Source organism: Thermobia domestica, chromosome 10, assembly GCF_964235325.1.
Source record: "Thermobia domestica chromosome 10, izTheDome1.hap1.1, whole genome shotgun sequence".
NCBI lineage: Eukaryota > Metazoa > Arthropoda > Insecta > Zygentoma > Lepismatidae > Thermobia > Thermobia domestica.
The window spans coordinates 180,468,482-180,487,736 of NC_137463.1; the positions used below are offsets into that span (position 1 = coordinate 180,468,482).

At 35.5% G+C, this 19,255-nt stretch overlaps 1 protein-coding gene across 1 annotated transcript; it reads left to right on the forward strand.

The window, feature by feature from the left end:
* The first annotated feature begins 247 nt into the window (after window positions 1–247).
* On the forward strand, window positions 248–18,408 carry LOC145662860 (uncharacterized). The gene is made up of 3 exons (XM_081728797.1): window positions 248–322; window positions 15,311–15,776; window positions 17,542–18,408. Exons 2-3 carry the CDS (start codon window positions 15,328–15,330, stop codon window positions 18,341–18,343), a joined length of 1,251 nt encoding a protein of 416 aa, XP_081584923.1. The 5' UTR covers window positions 248–322; window positions 15,311–15,327; the 3' UTR covers window positions 18,344–18,408.
* Window positions 18,409–19,255: the final 847 nt, after the last annotated feature.

Consider the following 19,255-nt stretch of genomic DNA (forward strand, 5'->3'; position numbering starts at 1 on the left):
ACGCCGCTAAAACGGGACGTATTGTCGCCCTATTCATAGCAGAATGTGGTATATAGTATCTTCGTAGTTAGTGTTCCACCTGAAATGATTGATGTATTGTGCTTCTCATTTCGTTCCCGGATTCATCCTGGATAATTCATTTTTAAATATCCAGATCCCCATTTTGCAGATTGGACTGCTCAGTGACCATCTGTCTGGAGCAGCAAAACATTGGAGAGAGATATACCATTTTACCGTTTGGGTTGCTCATTGGTCATACACTTAAACCATCAAGGGGGAGAAGAAAGAGACGTAGCAGTAAGACGTATTAACTTAATAAAAGGTGATTTGATGTATTTTGTGTAATACTTTGTGTTTTATGAATGGAAAGTATAGTCTGTTTTATTTATTTCTGCGTTGAACATGACCATATATTTATTTAATAATTATATATGATAAAGGTAACAAAAAAAAAAAAATATTCGTGTTCCCCAGTTAATAGATCCATATGTAATTCACGAATCTACTTGTGCGTGTAGGTCAAGTTTTGGTACACCACTGAAAACGTTGAAAAGTAATCATTCTTTCACTAATCATCTTCAGGTTATCTTTACAGTGCCCGCTCCACCTGGTATACTCCCTCAGAAACGAGAAATTACACCCTATTAACTGGATCAAAACTTCCCTAAACATAAGTTAACCCCTTATTACACCTTCCCTACTTATCCCTTTGTTACTCTACTCTTCCCTATTCTACTACGTCCTTTGAAAGTGGACCTTCTCGATGCGCAGCTGGAGCGTGTAAAGTTCACCGGGAAGGTTTTAGAACACGGGTCCCCCAGGCCCATATCCACGGTTGGCTACAGGACTGGAACCCCTAAATTTTTATTGGCCCCCTGAAATTTGCACGGACTTGCAATTGAACTATAATATGGTTGGATCATGCCCCCCTAAATTCTGCCCCCTTCCTACATTTTTGGGTTGGCTACGGGCTTGGCCCACATAAGTTAGTAGCTGGGTTTGGTTTCTTTCTCTACCAAAGTTTAATATTCATTTCACACAGTTTACAGCATAGATAAAATTCAAGCGGACGTCAGAAGTAACTTGAAAATTACAAATCTTTTATGATTTGCGTATAAATACGGAGTCGACAGGGCAAAAAGCGAACAAAATTTGTGTTAGGTAGCCACTAAGATGCAAAAATATAAAAGGCACGGCAGTACGAGGCTAGTGGCCCTGTGCGATAGCTACATTCGAGAGGGGCAGGCGCGTAGGCGACGGTAGATAGATATGTAAGAGACTTTAGTGATTTTTTTTTGTTATTTTATTTTATTTATTTATTTTTTTTTGGGGGGGGGGCAATGATACAAGTTCAATAGCGCTTGTAACGGTTGTACATTAGTAACGCTCCATTGTAAACATAAAATACAACTTCGGCTTAAGTTTTGAATTACCCCTCCAGTTTCAAACCTACAAAAAAGCAGTTAAAACATTAAAAGTTATTAGGTTAGGCTAGGTTTGGTTAAAGTTAGGTTAGGTTACCCGGTAAGACTTTAGTTAGACTAGAACAGTGAATGGAACTAGCTCTCATAAAAATTTAATAGATTCTGTTCATTATTCTTTTATAATTCTGTAAAACTCAACACGGAAATATCACATTCAACGCACTAATTCGTCACCCTATACGACAAACATGCTGCTGAATCATCAAAACTTTCCGCGTCTTGCAAATAAAATGAAATCTTTGAGTTTTACGTCCCACGATTATGCCGGTTAGGCTAAAGGAGACGGTGATGAGTAATGAATGAAATGGTGGACGAAGAAAGTGGGAGGAAACTGGAGAACCCTGAGGAAACCCACGCACACGGTGTTTGTCCACCACAAAGTTCAATTGGGGGGGTCTGGGATCGAACCCGGGGCCCCAAGCACAAGAGATGAACGCTCTACCACTGAGCCACCGCGGCCCCACGTCTTGCAAATAGTATCACTTCTACATTATTATTTTTCTTCTTCATATTAAACAAAACTTTACTGTCAAACTTACGCATCTAAACATCACATAAGTACCCCACATTATTATTTCTTACCTCATTTCTCCTGTAAATTTTCCTAATTTTTATTTCCACTCTAAACTTAACCCACAACTTCTGTATACTGTGAAGAAAAAGTGTAAAATAGTATTAAAATGAAATGAAATGAAATTTTGAGTTTTACGTCCCACGGTTATGCCGGTTAGGCTAAAGGAGACGGTGATAATGAGTAATGAATGAAATGGTGGAATGAAGAAAGTGGGAGGAAACGGGAGAAAACCCACGCACACGGTGTTTGTCCACCACAAAGTTCACTTGGCGGGAGCAGGGTTTGAACCCGAGACCCCTAGCACCAGAGGTGAACACTCTACCACTGAGCCACCGCGGCCCCCAAAATAGTATTTAATACAGTTATGTAATGCACTCGCATGTTCTATCCGTCGTAAAGCACTTTTGAACATTAGTAACCCTACACTTGTAAACCTAAAATACGGCTGTATTATTTTGTATTTAATTCTGTCACCGTCAAAAATTTCTTCCTTCTAAATATGTATTTTCATACAGAATATTGAATTTTACCTGCAAATTTTTCAAAATGTGATGTGCCAAAATTTGACCAGCACCCTTCTTTCATTGGGAAATGCACTCCTAGTATGTTATGAGTTATTTCTCGTGGAAGAAATTATATTTCTGGGTGGCGGATTCACTTCATGGGTTAAGCTCCGCAGATGGCGGCCCCGAAATACTAAAGTTACGGGAAAATGAACAGAATTAGACGAAATGCCAGCATGAGAATAAGAAAGAAGTGAAGGATGGCATTTAGAATCTTCCCCAACTCGTTTCGTGGTTCCAGAACCGAGTACCTAGCTTTTGTCTAAATTATGATAAAGGTAGAAAACAGCGATCCCTTTATCATAATTGGGATCCCTTTATCATAATTGGGATCCCTTTTGTCTAAATTATGATAAAGGTAGAAAACAGCGATCCCTTTATCAGCGATCCCTCTCTTGGCTCACTTAGCTATATTTTGTGAACTAAGTAACAGTGGAGATCTTATATCTCCAAGATTGGGGCAGAAACTGAAATATACCCAAAGTGAATGACCACCATAAAAGAAAGAACAAATAAGTATAATAAAACGTTGAAAAGAAGCTCATGTGGATCTTACCCAGAGTCGCCATTTGCGGCAGTTTAGCCTACTTTAGGAAGGTTAAACCGTCGTGGGTACAAATACAGCTCGTATAAAAACTACAGTACGTAAGCTGGGTAGGGCTAAGCTGGTAAGTACGTAAGCTGGGGTGTGTAAGCGCCGGTTGGTATGTGCGTAACCAAGGATACTGAAGACCGAACACCCGTCTTAATTGACGCCGTACTTGTCAGACAGCTTTCTCGTTATGGATCAGTACTTAACACACAGCGTCGACATACTAATTTAGTCCCTTATAGAACATAACGTGCTTAGAAGCGTATACTTTGGATTACGTTTTAAAATTATTAGGAATGTAAAAAGTACTATTCCCACATATTTTCATTGTTTATAATTTCTATTTGGAAATAATGTGAGATGTTTCTTCTCTAAATTTTACAAATTTATGGATCCACAAACTGGGGTAGCTAGTATATTTTTGGCATTTATTCCGAAGTTAGTCGTCCACCTGATTTTCGATAAAAAGTGTAAGGTTAGGTCGGCTAGACCAGAGATAAATTTCCGGAGTTAGTCGCCTGTCTGAAGATTGTCCTTACTATCGTACCGTTTTGTTTCACAAACTGTATTTCTATTAGTTCACATCCATGACAACGCCTCTGCACACCTGCAGTCATGTTTAGAATAAAATTGCTCGTTACTTTTCCACAATCCAACCATGTGTTAACCTTGTGCCAAGTAGTTCCCTCCGCTTGCCAAATAATTTCGTGTTTATAACCGCTTATAAAAAAAAAATAAATAAATAAAAAAATAAATAAAAACAAATTCCGCTCTCCTTACATATTGTCAAGCATACTAACGAGCAAATTATCCACTTCTCGGTAAATCTCCACATTTTTCTAGAAATGAACGACTAACTTTGGAACTTATACAGGGTGTCTATCCGTCACGAAAGTCACGAAATGAGAAAACGGTCATGAAAGTCAAGAAAATGTCACGAAATTTAGGTTTTGAGTCACGATTTTTTTTATCTGTACAAACATACGTACAGATTGGAAAATTTTGTTCTACAAAACATCAAAATTCACCACCTAAGATGTGTATGGTCGGCTTCAGACGCTACAAAATCGCTACCAAATCGCATGCATGAAAATTCGGCCTAATTCGCATTCAACTTCGCGCTTGAGGATGTTCCGAAATTTTATGGTTTGATAAAGAAAAGGTCACGAAAAAGTCACGAAATTTCATTTTGGAATTTTAGTAGACACCCTGTTATACCATAGTACCATATAATAAATATAAGAATATGTTTAGTCTGTAATATTACTATTATAGAATGAATCTGTGAGCTTACATAAAACATGTCAAGATAGTTTTATATACACAAGACATAACTATTGATGTACAATTTATCTTTTATGGTACAAATATTTATACTCGTGCAGACTTAATCCGTCAAATTCAGAACAGATATAATTTTTCTTGTGCTTCAAATGATGCCCTAAGACATTTTACACTCTAGTTTTCAAATTGATTGTTAATATTCTCTGATGGCTTCGTAAATACTAGAACAGCTATGGAAGAAAATCATGGTGTTTAAATTTGGTTCCCAATTCTGTTCTAAGTTTGACTCTTTTAAGTAGCTCTGTTTTAGCAAATTAGCGACACAATGTAAAAGCGAATAATACTAATAATATCATCATCAGAATGTTGTTGATCATCACCACCTTTATATTAGAATTGAAATGAAATGAAATCTTTAAGTTTTATGTCCCACGGTTAGGCTAAAAGAGACGGTGATCATGAGAGATGAGTGAAATGGTAGAATGAAGAAAGTGGGAGGAAACGGGAGAGCCCCGAGGAAACCCACGAGCACGGTGTTTGTCCACCACAAAGTCCATGCGGCGCGAGCTGGGAACTTTTATATTAGCTTCACTACATTTATGTTAGCTCAAATGAAGAAACATTGCCTACCTGGTAAGCTGTCCGATATAAAATTTTAGTTTGTAACGATTAATTTGTTTGCTGGAAATTGCTATTTGTGGGACCTTGTGCGATGTCTACGTTCACTTCTTTAGCGGTTGGGCCGTTGTTTTATGGTGGTGTACACTGCGGAACCAGTTCAACTTTCAGAACCTTTTAGGCCTATATCTTCAAAATTCGGAGCACACAAAATTTAGTTATTTTCTCCGTTTTGGAAGATATTGTAAAATCCCAAGTTTTAATGTAAAGATAACTTGGTTCTCAGTCCCGTCTCTCTCTTCTGATAGGTGAAAGAGGTAACTTTGCAATAATACACTTTTAACTTCGTATACTATCCTTGTCAGCAATTCCCACGCGACAGTTACTTTCAAAGATATGTCAAGAGGCTGACGTGTGACGTTTCTTCCGCATTGCCTACTCCTATAAATAGTTTTCATGACTGATTAATATTATCTGTTACCCAAGCTTTCGAAATAGAAAATTTAGACGTGAGTTTCATTGATATTTTACTCGGTTAAGTAAGTTTGTAGTGATCAATATCATGCCCGTGGGTTTTCTCAGTGTACTCCCGTTTCTTCCAAAATTCTCATTCCACCGATTTTTCCATCATTCACTTGCCTTAATCGTCCGTCTCCTTTAGCCTAAAGGGCATAATCGTGGGATGTTAAACTGGAAGATTTAATTACACTTCATTTTATTGATGATTACAAATCAAGTTTTCTTTTATCATTTGTAGTTCGAAGGAAGTATGTTGATTAGTGTTTCAGTTATTTTGTGGAAGTCAATCTGTTAGTGCGTGTAGTCTATTAGTAAATTTACCTACTCCTGAATTTCCTGCTGAGGTATATGGGTTAAAGATGTTCTGGGTTATGTATCATATATTTCACGCATACGTCCAAGTAAACTTGATCGATACTATATGAGTTGTTCGATAAACGTTCAAGTAGCATTTGCACTCATATTTTAGATCTGTACCTAGATGAGTTAGTAAGGATATTTATATGGCAAAGTAATTTTTTAGGTCGATTTATTTCTTACTCTCCTTAGTTTAGAATGAATATGTTGAATTAAGTATCGAATGTAATATGTTGCAGAAAAATATCTTAAAGATGGGTCCTAGTTCGGAATTTTATGAGTTTTTCCATTATTTTCACTAATAACCTAATTTATTGAAAAGGGTAATTTATTGCGCAAGAAATAAATGATACTTACCGTATGTTTGGCTAACTTGTTATATTAAACATTTTGCTGAAAGTACGCCATCCTGTTTGCATACTGTATAGACCACTTAGCAATTCATAATAAATATTATGACTGGACATGGAATGGGGGGTGCCGAATCTTTCTGTTGAGTCTTGCATTTTGTGGGATGCCCTTATACATATATATATATATATATATATATATATATATATATATATATATATATATATTGTAGTTGAATAAAGTAGTTTTTGTTCGGAGTATTAATGGAAGTTATCTTTGTGTCAATATTTAAATATACGTTCTTGCTTTATGGATTTCTATGACAACTTGACTGTATGGGCACATTTAAAACTACGTGATTTTGTTATGTAGATATATGATATGTTTCGATCGCATACTTTGTAGATGTTTCGTCATGTGCCACGATTTGCCTCCATTGTGCAAAATTTCAGAATTCAATGGTATCTGGGCGCATGAAGTAGTTTTGAAAAAAAAATGCTAAGTTATGAATACCACTCATTCAACCTTTGGAACTTTTTGTATAAAATAAAATACAAATTCTGATCAAAGCATATACTATCTAATAAATAGTAGCATTACAGTTTCGGCAAAGTATCTTTGCCTTCATCAGACACATTATAAAATATAATTTCTAAAACTACAGCTTATATATCTCAGTAAATGACAGGAGACCATATCTAGGAACGAAGAAGATCCGTGTTTTCATTTTTAACAGTTTTTAGTTGATTGAATACAATTTTTATAATACAACTTTCACTGTTAAGAATCTTAAACTTTTAATTGGCTATCTCTATTCAATACACCTGTCTTACCTTTTCTTTCTTGTCTGCATTATCCAATATCTTTATCCGTACATCATGTATATTTAGTCCAGTAGTCCAGTTCATAAGTTCCTCGCTTCCTTCCTTTTGTATCCATTCTGATTCTTTCCATTTTCTTAAAATTTTTCTTCTCTTTCTTTCCAGCCCCTCTACATCTATCCAGTCTATTTCATGTCCTGTCTCCTTCACATGTTTATATATATTGCGTTACTATCCCTCTTCAATCTAGCGTCGTTCCTGTGTTGTTTAATCTTTTCTTCCAACCTCTTTCCTATTTCTCCTATATAACTCATAGCACAGTCTTTGCATTTAATTCTATATACAACCCCTTCATCACTTATTTTCCGCCACAGGAAAGTGATTCAACAGTACAATAGATGCAATATGCACAACACCACCACATAGTTCAAGACGGTGTCAGCAGTTCCAATCAAGCAACTAACTGTCACAGATTATGTATATAATTCTGACATCAATCCCAATATGCATTTTTCTGAAGTTAGAAAGGCAGATCATGATTTAACAATTATGGTAACGGAGGAAAACATTGAGAAGAACAAAGTGACACAAGATTACCCAAACATAGGTCACACAGAAGGAAAGGAAGAAGTGAATAATAGTAGATATGAAATAAGGACTTCGAGGGACAAGGAAAATGTACGGATAACGATGATTGTTCTAGAAATCAATAGAAGGAATAAATAAAAGAGTAATAAATATAGACCGAATGTTAGGCAAGATGCCTGACTTTGCGGAATTTCATTTCATTCGTTCGTCAATTTGAAGTTTACATTGCGTATTTCGCCTTATATTATTTGTTTCCTTTCTTTAAATCAGTATTTCATGATAATAATTATATCATGTAGATACAGTTATTGAAAGATGATTAATGAAAGAGGAAAGAACTGATTTTTTAACACACCAAATCTTCTGTAGATGTGAATTCTATAACGTACAAAGAGTGAAAAAGTGACTGACTGGACCGGGACTCAGACCCGGGACCTCCGGCATACCGTGCAGATGCGTTAACCACTGCGCCATCCAGTCCGCTTCCCAGAACAGACACCCATTTTCGAGGTCGATGCTCTCCACTCGGACCACGTGAGTTATATCACAGACCTCTGCTGTGCTTGGACAATTCTTGTGTCCATATATTGAACACCTATGACGGTTGTAATTGCATGTAGATATTAATGAAAGAGGAAAGAACCAATTTATAACACACCAGATCCTCTGTAGATGTGAATTCTATAACATACAAAGAGTGAAAAGTGGTTAATTGGACTGAGACTCGAACCCGGGACCTCCGGCATACAGTGCCGATGCGTTAACAACTACGCCACCCAGTCCGCTACCCAGAACAGCCATTCATTCTCGAGTTCGATGCTTTCCACTCGGACCACGTGGGTTGTACCACAGACCACTAGTGTGTTTGGACAATACATGTATTCTTATATTCAGCATCTATGACGGTTGTAATTTCATATAGGTATATAGGTTTCTGTATTTCATATCTATATGAAATTACATGGGTGCACCCACTGTTTGCCCTCATTTAAACTTCCCATATTCAAGGGGACTCACATAAGATAAAACTTCCTTATTTCATTTTATATGATGTGAACATGGATGTATCGATGAAGGATGGGATAGGCTCACCATATATATATAAACTTACATGAAACAAAAATGTGATCTGAACTCATCTTAGTAAAATGTTTACTATTAGGACCCCCCAAAATAAGGTATATTTCTTAAGACTTTAAACTGTTTCAAATATTCACTCCCTCAATTAGTAAAACATGAAATGGGTCCACCATACCAGTTCCAAAAGGTGCTGCTGCTGGCCCATCATCTCAACAAAATAATCTACCATAAAATGAAACAAAAATGTATTCTAAGCCCAACTTCAGTAAAGAGCCAATTGGGTCCTCTAGAAGTAATAAAAATGTTTATTAATGTTTTAAATTCTAGGCGACACAACTTGTTTTTCTTATGGGCACCATCTTCCAGAAAAGTTCCAAGTTACGGCGTTTGTATCATTGAATGACTATCTTCATTTAGTTCGATTTTAGTGCCAATTTTTTAATAAGAGCCTTTTTCTAAGTGCTTAAACACACATTCTTTACAGGTTTACCACATTCTGGAAAATCAGGGAATGTCAGGGAAAGTCTTGGAAATCATGCATTTTGTGTAAAATGTCATGGAAAGTTGGGAAACGCAAATCTGCAAGTGTGACATTTTTTTTTTTTTTTTTTTTTTAAATCTTAAAAAATGTTCCTTTTGCATCAGTTGTACAGATTGATATGTTAAGAGGACAACAATGATACAGCATTTCCAGTGATGACAGTGATGCAGTGTTGCTATTTTCTGCTGAAGCAGTGAGGTAGTGTGTGTATTTGTGTATAAGACAGAGAGGGGTGGGGGGATAATTGAACATGTAAAAGCAGAAATCGAAGTATGACTTGTCATCTTCGTGGACATCGGTTTTAAGACAGAAAGTCTACTGAAAGAACTGAAAGCATCAGATAAAAATAAACTAGCTTTCAAGCTTGACTGTCGAAACTTTCTGCTGGGAGAAAAAGAAGTTTGTGGAAAGGAGCACTGAAGCTCAGTACGACCTCTGTCAGCTTTGGACCCCAGGGTACATAAGAACTATTCAGAACTTGTCCAGACTAGATTGAAACGCATCCTACAAACTATGCATGAGCATAACAGAATATCTGATCCTGTAGCTGAGAAAGCAAAGCTTCAATTTATGTCTTTCTGTGCTGAAATTCAGGGATCTCTTGACTTCAGATAATACGAAGAGAAGATGGGCAGCATCAGGTTAGATGACTTCTTGACAAAGGTAATGTCCAGGAAAGAAGAATATTCTGATTTGTGGCATGCTGTGAAAGTGTTTAATTTCATCCCACGGCAATACCTCAGTGGAGGCGGGTTCTCAATCAATAAGACAACTATTGTAGAAAACCAAATCGAAGATTCTGTGGTATCGCAAAGGCAGGTGCATTATGCAATTATGTACTATGGAGGTGTAGAATCTGTTTCTGTTGATCGTGGAATGCTTCTCCCAGTTCGTTCAGCTCAGAGACGCTATGATGAATACCTTAAACAGAAACAAATCAAAAATGCTGAGGAAAGTAAAATCAAAGGTGAAAAAAGAAAACTAAGTGCTGAAGTTAAGAAATTGGAAGCAAAGAAGAAACAAATGGAATTATGTTACAAACAAGAACAAGACGCTTTCGTAGAACAAATTCAAGAACTGAAAGGAAAACAAAATTTTGTTTAAAAATTTAAATGTGAGGATTAACATGTCTCAGCATTGGCAATATTAAGACTGATAGTGGGCCACGGTGGCTTAGCGGTAGAGCGTTCACCTCTGCATGGAGTCCTTGGTTCGATCCGAGCTCGCACCAGGAAAACTTTGGTGGGTAAACACCGTGTGCGTGGGTTTTCTCGGGATTCTGCCGTTTCCTCCCACTTTCTTCATTCCACAATTTCAATTATTTCTCATCATCACTGTCTCCTTTAGCCTAGCTGGCATAATCGTGGGACGTAAAACTTACAGAAAGATTTCATTTCATTTCATTTTAGAACGGATAGTAATAGGTCTCAGGGAGAGTTGGCAATATATTCTTGTCTGTATGTAATATTGTTTTTTCAAGAAAAAAAAAAGTGTAATTTGCAATGTCGAGGTATGTGGTATTCTATCATACATATGTTATACTTACGTGATAAATTTTATGAAAATAACAAATACTCATATTGAAGGTAACAAATATGTAAATGGTAATTAAAGGAGTGTGTTGCACGGCTATGGGGATAGAGGATGCTGTTAAAAAGTGTATGATTGTACTTACCCCATATTTTTCCATTTATATGCAAGAATTTGTCAGGGAAAACTAGAACTTTTGTCAGGGAAATCAATCTTCACTTTCTTGTGGGAACCCTGCTTTAGTGATCTCCCAAGATATTGCTGGGGTGAAGTCCAATTCGTCTGATCGGCTGAGTACGGTAAAAGAAGTAGTGCATGTTGAAGGCTCTTGTTTGCTATATGTCGTTTTGCCTTCAGGTTCGGGTCAGGTTGCCTTCAGGTTGTTTTGCTTACTTTTGTCGTGAAGAGACAGAGAGAAAGAAAGTATATGACACTTATTTCAAGTAGAGAACACAATGAGACGTTTACCTGGTTCTTGGCATTTAGTGTTTAAAAATCCAACTATGTTTCGGAACATTTACTTTTAATTCTCATAAAAGAATGAAGAGAATTGTGTAATATTCCTTTCACAAAGATAAAATATTTTACTCCATCTTGGCAGTTGCCTATTTTTATATTTGAGCTTCCTTTCCTTTTTTTCTTCGTTCTATGCTGAAAACTTAGATCTGATAGAACGTCTTGGACTGCATTGTCTACTTACCCGTGCCTTGTGAGATCATAGTGATGTTGTTAGCCGGGTACTTAAGTTCATTTATGATTCTGTGGTTGCTCACGTTCTCTGAGTTTTTTAGTTTGTAGTTATTGTTTTATTGCTGCTAAATTTTTATATTTTCTCTCGCTTTTAGTGTTTTTTCTATATATTGTTCTTCTTATATATTTTATCTTATTTATTCTTTTATCTTCTACTTTAGCTTTTTTTTCCTCCTGTTTATTTAGCAGCGCCTTTGTTCATTCAAACACTATTCGTTTTAGCCTTTTCCTCTTTTACTTTTGCAGTCATGAGCAGCCGAGTCAGTCGTGACGGAACTTATAGCCTCGATGCTGCGTCCCCATTTCCTCCAATCATTCATTCATACATACTAGTACTTGTTTTGAACGAGAATGGGGAATGGCTGAAGCTTCATAACGAGGAACTACATAGTTTATACGGTTTACCCAACATTGTTAGGGTCGTCAAGTCTAGGAGGCTTAGGTGGGCAGGTCATGTAGCTAGAATGGAAGAAAGTAGAAACGCTTTCAAAGTCTTGACTGGTAGACCCATAGGAAAACGACCATTAGGAAGACCTAGGCGCAGATGGGAGGATAATATTAAGATGGATCTCGCAGAGATAGGAATACAAAGTAGAAACTGGATGCAATTAGCTAAGGATAGAAGTCAGTGGAGAGTTTTTGTGAACGCGGCACTGAACTTCCGGGTTCCATAGGCCATAGAGTTAGTTAGTTAGTTAGTACTTGTTTTGAACGAAACATGTTTCAAATTTAGAAGAAGAATTTTAAAGATTTTTAAACTAATAGCTTTTTCATACTCCATGATCATCGTGTCTTGAAAATGTGTATCGTATGGTGCAAATATTAGTGTTCTTTCCAGGGACGCTGCTGGGGTGTCAAATAATTTACACCCCAGACGCCCCCTTACATGGAGCTAATGTAAATTAATTGCTATTACATGTTTCTGTTGTGCAGGACACATTCTTTAGCGAGTAGTGACTAATTGCATCTCCTTCACATTTTCAATTTTTACTACGAACAAAATTTCCTGAAAGAAAGCCTGGTTATATTTTCAAACCAAACTTTTCACTGTTTTCTACTTTCGGCACAGATAAAACTTAGTTATGGGCAGAACTAAAGTCTTCACAAGAGAGATTTAGGACTTTGGAAGCGCCCATGAAGGTTTTTATTTTTGTTTATTTTTATTTATTTGTAGGTAGCATAATTTTTCATTGAAAATGGTACAACCGAACTTCGATTGTACCCTAATGATTCCTTGAAGAACGCTAATTATAAATGAAAATTTAGCATGAATAAGCATTCTCTTTAGATCGAAAGGTCAACATTCTGACGGGAGGCGTAAGTGGACATAGAATGATTTTGTTCAAAATAAGGGTGACAGAGACTACCAAATGAAGTAGTCTACTGTTTATTTTTGAGGGATACCGGGAAATTGTGAATTGGGGGGGGGGGAACAAACACTTTGGAAAGATAACTACTGCTGGGGTAGAACAAATATTTTCATATGTAAGTGTATTGTAACAAGTAATAAGGCGATTGTAGAATATTGCGTATGAATTATTTTGTTTATTCTCTTTTCGTCAAACATAAATTCAAAGACTATTTTTCCTCTATCTGAAAGCACCAAACTTAATATCGGAAATAAGACTACTTTTCAGCAAACTCTGTTTTTGCTTGGGAAAGCCAGCTACTTGCAGACCCCACGTGAAAGCAGCAGGTATCTTGAGGGAATTAAATCATATGAACATGGCAGGAAAAATTTCCCCTCTTTCGTATGACTTGAAAGGCAGAATTATTTATTGCATGACTGTACAGTCTTACTCTTGTAGTGGAGTTCAGTTTTTAAACGCATCATAGGTTACAAGAAAACACGTTTTTCGGAAAGTTATTTTGACTAGAGACTCGATTGTTTTCAGACTTTTCATTATCCTCTTCTTTTTCTAGTCTGTTCACAGTTTATAATTGACAGCTGCTTTATGATCATGAAAGACGATTACTTTCAAAAGGGCGGACAAAAGTATGCACACTATATGCTCCTAACAATTCTTGTCAGCATGGAATATGTTTATTATTATTATTATTATTATTATTATTATTATTATTATTATTATTATTATCAAAAGTATTATTTAATATTTTAACACGAAAATCATATTCACGAAGAAATTAAATGTCGACTAAAAGCAGGGAATTCGTGTTACTATTCGGTTCAAAATCTCTTGTCGTTGCGAATTCTGTCGAGGAATTTGAAGCTTAAAATATACAAAACGGTAATCATGCCTGTTGTTTTGTATGGCTGCGAAACATGGTCACTTACTCTGAGGGAAGAACATAGACTGAAAGTATTTGAGAACAAGATCCTGAGACGAATATTCGGACCCAAGAGGAACGGGAATGGCGGAAACTTCATAACGAGGAACTACATAATTTATATGGTTTACCCAACATTGTTAGGGTCGTCAAGTCTAGGAGGCTTAGGTGGGCGGGTCATTTAGCTAGAATGGAAGAAAGTAGAAACGTTTTCAAAGTCTTGACTGGAAGACCAATCGGAAAACGACCATTAGGAAGACCTAGGCGCAGATAGGAGGACAATATTAAGATGGATCTCGCAGAGATTGGAATACAAAGTAGAAACTGGACGCAGTTAGCTAAAGATAGAAGTCAGTGGAGAGCTTTTGTGAACGCGGCATTGAACCCCCGGGTTCCATAGGCCATAGATTTAGTTAGTTAGTTAGTTAGTTAATTATTATTATTATTTATCGTACGCGATTTACCGTTCATTGTAATATCACTGCTCAAATGCAAACTTTTTGCAGCAAGACATAAGCTATCTTTCAGCAGCCTTGCCTTTCGGAATACTACATGATAGTTATTCTATATTATTTATTTTATTTCTATCACCTTAGTGTGATTGCAGTTTTACGGTGTGCATAAATGGGTTCCGTGGACATTACTCTTCCTTTGTGCTTAAGATTTAACCAATAGAATTTACATTTTTACACTGGGCTATTTTAAATCTGTGTTCTTGCCAAAATTAGGTAACTCAGTCCTAGCCAACGTAACTTCCAAACCCTGCTCTATCCTTAACCTATCCTGAACTAAATCAACAATTGTAGCTAGCTTAAGCTACAGTAGCCTACAAGTAACTTTCTCTTTCCTACGGTTGCTTATGGATAACTAAGACTTGTTCAAACTGCATTCGTTTATTTGCTGTCTGTCCAGTTAAAAATTCTTGGAACTGCATACTTATTCATGCATTAGGTGTTTAAGTCATTGGAATTTGGGCCTTTAAAGTATCCAAATAGAGGTTTATAAATTGGATTTTCCTGTGATTTTTAACACTGTTTTTATTACAACTTTCAAGGGAAATAAACTGGTCAGTTACATATAAATAATGGAGACAGGATACATTCCTAGAAACTATGAATATTGTAACACTGTTTTCATATAGAATTGGGCATTTTCTTGCTCAAAATGCAATATTTAATCAAAAGAAGGAGATAATTACATGTATGGTAATATAAAAATAAATAAGCTTGCATTGATTATTTTTTACGGCATGAAACAAAAGGTTAACTCACTGGTTTACTGCTGTTAGAAATATACTATCAGATGCTTACATGTAAAATTAATCGTGAATATGTAACTATAACTAACAGTATTTCCTTTCTTTTTTTAGATGTGAAAGCAGTCATCATGGATCCATCCATAGAATTTGTAGTAGTAAAGGCAGAGGTTGACGAAGGAAAGTTTCTTTCGGAAGAAGCAGATGATAATGATCAACGAGGACAACACCATGAATTGATAAATGTTAGGGAGAGGAATAAAAGTGTGAATTGTGATAGAGAATTCTCTGAACAAGAAATGATTTTACCTTTAGTAGAATCAAAAAGTGGGTATCAAAGTGATAACTTAACTAAAATGTCCACTGTGTTGCATAATCAAACTTCAAACAATTTCAAGTCGGAAGTTTTTCACAGTTTTGATGCTTGTCCAAATCAAGTCCTTACAAACTGTAATAGCAATTCAAATGAATTGAAAAACTGTGTTCAAGTGAATTCAAAAATAAAAGACGAGAACAATTCTGAGAGCATCGTAGAAATAAAGGAAGAGAACAACCCTGAAAGCATCGTAGGCTTTGCAGAGTACGTATATTTTCTGGGTTTTCTTTTCCTGTTGTAAACTTGGTATTCAATTGTATAAAGTTTTCTTTTTTAAACTTTCTTATGTAATCTCGTAATAATAAAGTAATTCTAATATCTGTGTCGTAAAAATTGGTTTCTAACAAAATTTGAAAAATAAATCGATTGCTTTTGTCTTAAAGAGTAAAATCCAAGTGACAGATGAAGTTAGTAATGATCTATTTTGCATTCAAGATTGATGTAGGATGTGTATAGTAAATAACATTTTGTATATAATATTATGAGAATTTAGAAAGATACACATACAGAAATAGATCGATTAACTTTCCCAGAATTCGTATATTTTCTAAATTTTCTTTTTCTTAAACGCGTATTAAATTGCATACGACTTTTTTCTTTCTACTAACAAACTTGTTTTTTCTGTACTTTATAATGACACAGCTAGTGCAATATTCTGTAACAGTTTTAACAGAACAAAAACTCTATTTTTCTTAAAATAGTCTTTAGTGTAGCATAAGAACAGTAAGGAATAAAATATCGAAATAAAGATGAAATTTAATTGTGTTACATCAATTACTAAAAGTGAACAATGAATTTGTAAATCAAATTAAAGAGTCAAATTAAACCAGTACTGGTTACAATCTCTTATTGTCATAAAGACAATATTTTATTGATGAACCAAATGATTTAAGAGGAACTGGCACATGTAGAAAGGAAGTACAGTAATATAAAGTATATCTTTCGTAACAATGTAGCCATTTAACTGAAAACATTTAATAGTATTGAGTTCGACATTTAACACATTATGTAAGCTTAATTACATAACAGATAATTCATAAACTTACTCAATACTAGCCCATTATAAGCCGAATATTCAAGTATTCAAATCCGCCTGTCACTTTAGAGACCTCCCAAAATCACGTGGTATTCAAATAGACAGTTTTCTATTGTCATACTTTACCCATAGCAGATTCTGCTTAGCTTTGACCAGACAGTGGTCTTTCTTTCTGTATGTGAAATTTTTGCGTTCGTGGAAATTTCTTGGAGGCATCTCCATTGCGACTCGAAGATTTGATGCAGGATGATCTTTCGTTGATCATCCTGGTCTTTTTATATGAATTATTGTCCTTGTTTCAATTAATTTTCCTTTCTAATTTGCTAAAGGCCTATATTGTATTTTAAAGTTTACCAAATCTTAGGAAAGTTCACATGACAAAATATTGTTGTTATCTAATGATGGAAAAATAATAAGTATTTTGATTTGTTATTCACCTCAATATTTGCTTTCAAATTTTCATGATTTTACTCGAAATATTAGTTACTTATATCTACTGACAATCAATATTATATTACTACAGATGCTTTTTGATTATTTGCAAGCACCTTTCTTCTGCTTCCGACAATTTAAGAAAGATTACATATCCTGTTCTTGTGATTTTAAAAATAATGTCATGCGTGTACAAAATTTAAGATATTACAAAAATCTTAGTCCAGTTTCATCCACAGGATTGACTTTGTGATTTTCATGACAAAATTAATGATGATTTTTTTCATTCATAGTTAATCATTTCATTACACTAAATTTCGATTTATTTATTTGTTTTAAAAAAGATATTCCCTTCTGTAAAACAATTTGACCCAAGCTTGTGGTTTAATTTTTCTCACTAAAAGTTATTATTATTATTATTATTATTATTATTATTATTATTATTATTATTATTATTATTATTATTATTATTATTATTATTATTATTATTATTATTGGTAGGTTACCAGCAGAGCTGCCTGCAAAAGAGCAGACGCACAAAACATATAAATGCCCTCGCTGTGATAAAAGTTACCACCAAAAAGGACATCTAAACTTTCATTTGAAGAAACACGCTGGGATTCGTCCTTTTACGTGTGACCATTGTGGGAAATCATTTTTCCAATCATCAAATCTTAAATATCATATAAGGACGCACACAGGAGAGAAATCATTTAAGTGTCATTTGTGTGAGAAGACATTCTCATTGGCGTTTAGTCTTAAGACTCACTTACGAATACATACTGGAGATAGGCCGTATCCTTGTCGGTATTGCGAGAAGGCTTTTATTAGGAAACATGGGCTCGAATGTCACCTGAGAACTCATACAGGACAAAAACCTTTCACATGCCCACACTGTCAGAAGAATTTTGCAGAAAAAGCTCAGTTAATTCCTCATTTGAAGCTTCATTCTGGAGACCAGCCTTATATTTGTGAAGTCTGCGGACGAAAATTTGCAACTGTAAGATATTTGAGGAAACATATGGTTGTGCACACCGGAGAGAAAAGATATATTTGCAAAGTCTGTGCGAAAGCCTTTGCAGTGGCTACTAGCTTGAGAAATCACATGAGAACTCATACAGGAGAAAGACCATACAGTTGTCAGATATGCAAAAAGTCCTTTTCTGAAGCTGGTTATATTAAAGTTCATATGAGAAGTCACACAGGAGAGAAACCGTTCAGGTGTGAGCACTGCAATAAGACTTTCATGGTAAATAGTGATCTAAAGAAACATCTAAGAAAAATACACAGAATAGTTACTTAAATTTTTCTGCCTTATCATGGTTTTCTTTGGTATTCCTATTGCAAAATTAAATACTTTTCCAGTAACCGCTTGTATCAAATTTGTGTCTAACCCGAGATGCTTTTTTCTGATTTTGAGTATTATTAAGCGGTTCCAGTTCTCACTGGATCATATAGACGTGTAACATTATCATTCTACCGAAAATCGCACGATGGTGGTTACACGACCATTTTTAAAAATTTTGATAATTTGAACACATATTGGTACATGTTTTGCAAACAATGATACGATTAGAAATATCGGATTCCATTCCGTATTCTAACGGCGGCCATATTTCCAACATGGCGTGTAGCAAATCATGAGAAAATCAGGATGTATGCGAAATTCAATATTTCAGAAATGGAGTGCAAATATGAGACAAACACCAGTGGAAAGATTATGAAGTGACCCTTAATGCTGTGCTAAAAGCTTTTTACCACCTCAATTTCAAATGCCTTCAATAATACCACAAAATCATAAATGAGCGTCAGGCAAATTACCACTTTTAAGTCTCGAAAACTCTGAGAAGGAATTGAGGCAAAAATGTCCTGTATGGACTTCGTATTACGCTAAACGTACAATCACTTCATAGTTTTAGAGTTGGCAGGTATAAAAACTGTAACGTTGGAAAGTTATGAATAAAATGGTGTCAAGATACAGGGTAGTGATAAGTATTTCTTTCAACTATAACACATGCGATAGTACTGATAAAACATGAGCACACTGTAATACGATTGCTTCTTCCTGTGGGTTTAGTTGGTTCTAGATGTGTCAGTATTCGCAAAACATTTAAGAAGGGTACGAAAGAGGCATCAGTTGACTTCGCAAATGATGTTCTTTGTTCCGCTGGTTTGAAGAATCGAATATACACATCATTCTGTTCCAGCTTGACAT

Coding starts and splice junctions, on each gene's coding strand:
- LOC145662860 (XM_081728797.1), top strand. CDS start 15,328: ATGGATCCATCCATAGAATTTGTAGTAGTAAAGGCAGAGGTTGACGAA. Junction 15,777..17,541: donor AGCATCGTAGGCTTTGCAGA/GTACGTATATTT, acceptor TATTATTGGTAG/GTTACCAGCAGAGCTGCCTG.